Genomic DNA, 7,424 nt, shown 5'->3' with positions numbered 1-7,424 from the left:
GGTTCCAATATAGACAAATAGTGGATAGATGGAAGATGGATTGTAAAATGGGCTGGCTTAGAGAAGATGAAATTTTTTTAAAACAAGTAAGAGATCAAAGGCCAACCCATATTAAGAGAGTTTATGGGGTTTTAGTGGAATTAGATTCAGAACTTGAACTAGTTAAAGATTGTATGATTAAATGGGCACAGAATATTGGTGAAACGATTTCAATGGATACTTGGGAACTTATTTGGATAAGAAATGTTAAATTCACACAAGCGCAAAATTTAAGAGAGAATTTTTATAAGATGTTTTATAGATGGCACCTTGACCCAAAGAAAATGTCCATTATGTACCCTAATCTACAGCCGAAATGCTGGAGATGTGGATATTTGATGCTACCTATTACCATATTTGGTGGACGTGTAAGCATATAAAAGCTTTTTGGATTAAGATATGGTGGAATATTCAAAGAATTTTTAAAAGAAGGGTAAAATTTACTCCGCAATTATTTTTACTAGGTATTGTTATTGACTGTGATGCTAAGGAGGTTATATTGATGTTAAATTTGATTACAGCCGCTAGGTTGTTAATAGGACAATATTGGAAGAAGGAATCTTTGCCTACTTTACAAGAATGGTTTCATAAAGTTTCGTATTTGGCAGAAATGGCAAAGATTTCGGCTTTCTTAAAGGAGCAATCTCAAGAAAAATTTTTTGCGGTATGGGAAAAATGGATAAATTTTATACAACATAATTTGGATATGGAAAAATATTATTTAGCCTTTTTATAATTTGTAATGATTGTTTTTTCTTTCTTTCTTTCTTCTTTTTCTTTTTTATATATATACATTTTTAATGTATTATTATTCATATTTTTTTTTTTTTTATATATATATATGCTTTATTTTTCGTCTACTTTCTTCTTTCTTCTTTCTCTCTCTCTCTTCTCTTTTTATTTTTTATTTTTTTTTTCTTTTTTAGTATATATTATTCATTTTAAAGTTTATGTTATGTATATTATTTCTATATATATTATTACTGTGATTTTTATTATTATTATTAATTATTTTATAAATTGCAAATGTTATTTTTAAAATATTTGTTAAATAATCCTATATTCAGTTCTGGGAAGTCGGGGGGGGGTGGGGTGGTTGGGGAGGGGGGGTGGATTTTTATTTGTAAAACTTTTGAAAAATTTCAATAAAAAAAAAAAAAAAAAAAAAAAAGATTGCTGTAAGTCTGAAATTATTCTAAGAATATTATTCATTAAGTTTGATCTCTGCTCATTTTCCAGAATACTTCCTGTTGATGGATATGCTGAGTCAATATATGTCAAGTCTGAGAGATAAATACCTAAATAAGGAATACAAGGAGTCATCTTCAAGCTACTAATATAGTCTCTAAGTCTTTTATAATTGTCCTCTTTGCTCATTACGTATTCCAGTTTGTCAAAAGAAGCTTTGTCTTTTCGCCTCAGTAACGCCCATGTTTTAGTCAACCTGAAGATGGGGGCACTTTGTAATCCAGAAACCAAAGCCATAAGAGCATGTAAATTATTTAGTTTATAAAGTTTCTTAACAGTTTTGATATAGTGGCTTAGGACTTCAGCTCTTATTTTCAATGTCTGTGCATGAAGAATCTCTCTAACAACCCAAAAACTTACATGGTTGAATCTTCTTGTAAAAGCAACTGCCTTTGGTGCTGAACTATTCATGGACTCAGATTTTGTCACGCAGTGGTCCATTCCCCAGCAGCAGTTGTCACCGCCAGTCTTGGTGGAGACAATTGATCGGCGGCCCCTTCATTCCAGCCCAGTGGTTGCTGCAACCAGACCCCTTCACATGCGTATTGGGCCACATATGTTCTATGTGGCTACCGCTTCTCACTTTCCTGTGGTGTTGGGTCTGGAATGGCTCATGATCCACAGATTATTTGGTCATCTGGGACAGTGTGGTTCCCCGGCAAGAAGTGTGCCACCTATCACCTGCATGTCTGTGCAGGGAAGATGGCTACCCCTGTGGACCTGGACATACTGGCAGAGTTGGGGGATTATGCCGATGTCTTTGGGGAAAAAGAGGCATATCAGTTGCCCCCGCATCAGTCTTATGACTGCCCGGTTGATTTAGTGCCCAATGCCAAATTGCTGGTTGGCTGGATTTACTCTCTGTCAGAACTGAAGTTGGCAGCTTTGAGGGATTTCATCAACAAGAATCTCCGGAAGGGGTTTATATGGCCTTCCACCTACCAGTTGGCTGTGCCAGTGCTCTTCGTGAAGACGAAGTCAGGGGAGCTTAGACTGTGCTGTGATTACCAGAAACTGAATGCCATCACGATCCATAATCGGTACCCACTCCCACACATCCCCGAACTCATCGAGAGGCTCCGCCAAGCCAAAATATTTACTAAGTTGGACTTACGGGGAGCTTATAACTTAGTCCAAGTTCGAGCGGGAGATGAGTGGAAGACAGCCTTCCGGATGCGTTATGGACATTTTGAGTACACAGTTATGCCCTTTGGCCTGACTAATGCACCAGGAGTGTTCATGCACTTTATGTACGACGTGTTCAGGGACCAGTTGGATATGTTTGTGGTCATCTATCTTGACGACATCCTGATTTACTCGTCCTCCCCACGAGAGCATTGGAACCATGTTTGGCTTGTGTTGCAACGATTGTAGGATAACCATCTCTTTGCCAAGCATGAGAAGTGCCAGTTTGCGCAAACCACGATTGACTTTCTGGACCATCGCATCTTGCCTGAGGGTGTGGAGATGGATCCAGAGAAAGTAAAGTTGCTGCAGGAATGGCAGCCTCCGCAGAGGGTCAAGGACGTGCAACATCTGTTGGGGTTGGCGAAGTATTACTGCACATTCATTCATCGTTTTGTGACCCTGACCGCTCCCCTTTCCAATCTGTTAAGGAAAAGGGTGAAGTTCTGTTGGGGCGCAGAGGAGCAGGGGGCCTTGGATGTCCTTAAGGCCGCATTTGCCTCCAAGCCTATCCTCAAACATCCTGATCCCTTAAGGCTGTTCATGGTGGAGATGGATGCATCGGATGTGGCCATCGGGGCGGTGCTTCTGCAAGCCTATGCTCCCACAGGTACCTTGTTCCCATGTGCCTATTATTCACGGAAGCTGTCGGCCCCCGAATGGAATTACACAATCTGGGACAAGGAATTGTTGGTGATCAACAATTTTAGACATAGCGGCACCACTTAGAGGGGGCCCATCACCAAGTCGAGGTTCGAACAGACCATTGGAACCTAGAGCACCTATGGACTGCCAGAACGCTAAATCAGCGACAGGTGCAATGGTCACTGTTTTTTGCGAGATTTCAGGCGACCTATGTCCCTAGCAGGCGTGTGGACGCGCTGTCTCGGAAGCTTGAAATCACCTGAAAGGAAGACAAGATCATGCCCAGAACATTCCCCTTGGAAAGGTTGGCAGCCATAGAGGAGCCCATTGACCTACGGGGCAGAATTTGTGACACGCAGCAGCAGGATACATTCGTGGCAGCTCGACGTCGTGAGTTGGCTGGCGATGAGGGAGATAAGACCCCTTGGATGTACACAGATGACCTGTTGTGTTTCCGAGACTGCATCTATGTTCCTGGGGGACCCCTCTGTGGCATCATTCTGAAACAATGCCATGATGTTAGAGCGATTCCTTGTTCCAGCCCCTCAAAAGGCTCATCCTGTAGTACTGGTGACAGGGGAGTACAGGGCCCTAATTGTAGGCTGCTGTTGCTTAATGCCAGGTCCGTTGTCAGCAAAGCCCCCCTTGTCCGTGATTTAATATTGGACAGCGGGGCGGACTTGGCATGTATAACCGAAACCTGGCTGGGCCCTGAGGGGGGTGTTTCCCTCTCGGAGATGTGCCCGGACGGGTTTGTGGTGCTTCATCAGCCTCGACATCAGGGCAGGGGTGGGGGAGTGGCAGTCATCGCTCGGAAGTCCTTGAGTCCTCGTGGGATTCCTGCCCCGGAGGTTGTTGGGTGTGAGTCCCTCCTATTGAAGTTGGGTTCACGGGTTCAGTTGGGCTTGCTGCTGACGTACCTACCTCCCAGCTGCGTTGCAGCAGCCCTGCCTGCGTTGCTGGAGTCAGTAGCCGGGTTGGTGGTGGAGTTCCCCAGACTTATAGTACTGGGGGACTTTAACCTACCATCACTCGGCGATCGCTCAGAGGCGGCACAGGAGTTCATGGCTTCCATGGCAACCATGGATCTGACCCAGGTAATTCAGGATCCGACTCATAGGGGTGGTCACACACTCGACCTTGTGTTTCTCTCGGGGCAATGGAGACATGATCTGGAATTAAGGGGAATAGAGATCTCGCCCTTGTCATGGACAGATCATTTCCTATTGAGGCTGGACTTCAGAGCATCACACCCCCATCGCAGGGAGAGGGAGCCGACTAGGTGGTTCCGCCCCAGGTGCCTAATGGACCCAGATCGGTTCCAGGAGGAGCTTGGGGAAATACCTGACTCCCTTGTCCACAACTCGTCCGGGTCCCTGGTTGCAGCCTGGAATGAGGCGGCGTCCAGGGCCCTGGATCGAATTGCACCTTTGCGACCTCTCTGTGGTGGTGGTCCCCGGAGGGCGCCTTGGTTTACTGAGGAGCTTCGGGAGATGAAGTGCCACAAGAGACGTCTAGAGTGATGTTGGAGGGCCAGTAACTCTGAATCTGACCGATCACTATTAAGAGCCTATCTTAGGACTTATTTAGTGGCGATAAGGGCGGCAAAGCGTGTTCACTTTTCCGCACTTATTGCATCCGCAGAATCTCGCCCGGCCGCCTTGTTTAGGGTTACCTGCTCCCTTCTTAAAGTGGAGGAGGTAGAGGAACCCTTGCAGGGGAGAGCTGAGGAGTTTGTTCAGTTTCTTTCGGACAAAATCGCTCAGATTCAGAGAGACCTGGACTCCGACTGGGCAGTGCCAGCCGAGTTGCCGGGGGCTGGTCTTAGTCATGTTATCTGGAGCGAGTTTGAGCCTGTGACCCCTGATGAAGTGGACAAGGCCGTGAGGGCAATGAATGCCGCCACCTGTTTATTGGACCCGTGCCCCTCCTGGCTGGTTTCTGCCAGTAGGGAGGTGACACGAGGCTGGCTCCAGGCGATAATCAATGCCTCCTTGATGGAGGGGTCTTTCCTGCAACCTTTAAAGGAAGCGGTGGTGAGGCCCCTCCTCAAGAAGCCTTCGCTGGACCCAGCTGTTTTGAAGAACTTTCGTCCCGTCTCCAACCTCCCCTTTGTGGGGAAGGTTGTAGAGAAGGTGGTGGTGTCCCAACTCTTGCAATCCTTGGATGAAACTAATTATCTGGACCCTTTTCAATCTGGTTTCAGGCCCGGCTACAGCACTGAGACTGCTTTGGTCGCACTGACCGATGACCTCTGGCGAGCCCGGGATAGGGGTTATTCCTCTATCCTGGTGCTTCTTGACCTCTCAGCGGTTTTCAATACCATCGACCATGGTATCCTTCTGTGTCGTCTCAGAGAGGTGGGGGTGGGCGGCACCGTATTGCAGTGGTTCTCCTCCTACCTCTCTGACAGGTCGCAGTCGGTGTTGGCGGGCGGACAGAGATCGACCCCTAGGCGCCTCGATCCTGGGCTGCCTCAGGGCTCGGTCCTGTCCCCCCTCCTTTTTAACATCTACATGAAACCGCTGGGTGAGATCATTCGGCGACACGGGGTGAGGTATCATCAGTACGCGGATGATACCCAATTGTATATCTCCACCCCGTGTCCTTTCAGTGAAGCAGTCGACGTGATGTGCCATGCCTGGAAGATGTGAGGGTCTGGATGGGGGTGAACAGGCTTAGACTCAACCCTGACAAGACCGAGTGGCTCTGGGTCTTGCCTCCCAAAGGCAAACTGGATGGTCCATCATTAGTCCTGGGGGGGGGGGCAAATTTACCTCCCTCAGTGCAGGCACGCAACTTGGGTGTCCTCCTGGACTCACAGCTAAATTTGGAACAACATCTATGTGGCCAGGGGGACCTTTGCACAGGTTCGCCTAGTGCACCAGTTGCAGCCTTATTTGGACTGGGAGGCTTTACTCACAGTCACTCATGCCCTTGTCACCTCAAGACTGGATTATTGTAACGCGCTCTACATGGGGCTACCCTTGAAGGGCGTTCGGAGGCTGCAGTTGGTTCAGAATGCAGCCGCGAGAGCGATTGTGGGCGCGCCAAGGTACGCCCACGTGTCACCTATCCTCCGCGAGCTGCACTGGCTTCCTGTGGGTCTCCGGACACAATTCAAGGTGTTGGTTATCACCTTTAAAGCGCTTCATGGCATAAGGCCAGGTTACTTACAGGACCGCATTCTGCCGCACAGTTCCCAGAGACCGGTGAGGTCCCATAGATTGGGCCTCCTTCAGGTCCCGTCGGCCAGACAATGTCGGCTGGCGGGCCCTCAGGGAAGGGCCTTTTCTGTGGTGGCTCCGACCTGCTGGAATCAACTTCCCCCCGAGGTTCGAACTACTCCCACCCTGCCGGCCTTTAAGAAAGCCATTAAAACTCTCCTGTTCCGGCAGGCCTGGGGCTGATGTCCCCGGGTGGGGGATATGATCGGACTTGTAGTATGACTGTATTATTTTATTGTTTTATGATTGTTTTAATCTCTGTACGCCGCCCTGAGTCCTTTGGGATTGGGCGGCATATAAATAAAATTAAATACAAAATACAAATGATAGTCCATCAGCAGGTCACTTCAGGGTCTTCAAAACACTGCACCTTGTCTCCAGAATGTTTTGGTGGCCGCAGCTCCGGCACAATGTGTCTAGCTGGCATCATGCAGCATTTGTCGACAGGCCAAGTATGCTATTGGTATGCCCCCTGGTCCCTTGCAGCCTCTATCCATGCCAGAAAGACCCTGGGGGTGGTCTCGTTGGACTCCGTTACCGAGTTGCCCCCTTCCAAGGATGCCACAACCGTCTTGGTGATGGTGGACATGCTCACCAAAATGGCTCATTTCATCCTGTGTGTGGGTCTCCCTACAGCACGGATGACGGCCCAGTTGTTTATTGCCCATGTATTTCAGCTGCATGGATTACCCGACTGAGTCATGTCAGATTGGGGGGTGCAATTCTGGCAGACCCTACTCACAGAACTGCAGGTACAGGCATGTCTGTCCGCCCATCACCCTGAAACCGACGGGGGCACAGAGAGGGTGAATGCAATCTTGGAACATTACCTCCGCTGTTTCAGCAACATCCAACAGGACAATTGGGCGGAGCTGCTGGCTGTGGCGGAGTTCGCCTATAACAATGCCCAGCATGCATCCACCCGTGTGTCACCGTTCTTTTCCAGTTATGGATTTCATCCATGGCTCTTTCGTTGGCTCCATCAGACTCCCCAGTTCCGGCCATGGACAAGTTCCTCCAGGAGCTGAAGGCAGTGCATCAAGTAGTTCAGCACCTGCTGGAAAAAGCCAAGGAGGATTA

General features: G+C 48.1%; 1 protein-coding gene across 1 annotated transcript; it reads right to left on the bottom strand.

The window, feature by feature from the left end:
- Positions 1-1,212: 1,212 nt before the first annotated feature.
- LOC120297246 (ras-specific guanine nucleotide-releasing factor RalGPS2-like) lies at positions 1,213-1,728 on the bottom strand (the record flags this gene model as incomplete). The annotated part of the gene is made up of 1 exon (XM_039319677.1): positions 1,213-1,728. A coding segment is annotated over exon 1 (516 nt), but the record flags the coding sequence as incomplete, so codon positions are not given.
- Between the last annotated feature and the right edge of the window lie 5,696 nt (positions 1,729-7,424).

Source organism: Crotalus tigris, unplaced genomic scaffold (genome assembly GCF_016545835.1).
Source record: "Crotalus tigris isolate CLP2741 ecotype Arizona unplaced genomic scaffold, ASM1654583v1 scf7180000023606.2106662, whole genome shotgun sequence".
Lineage (NCBI taxonomy): Eukaryota > Metazoa > Chordata > Lepidosauria > Squamata > Viperidae > Crotalus > Crotalus tigris.
The sequence above is the reverse complement of the archived record's forward strand: the minus strand, read 5'-3'. Positions and strand labels throughout refer to the sequence as shown.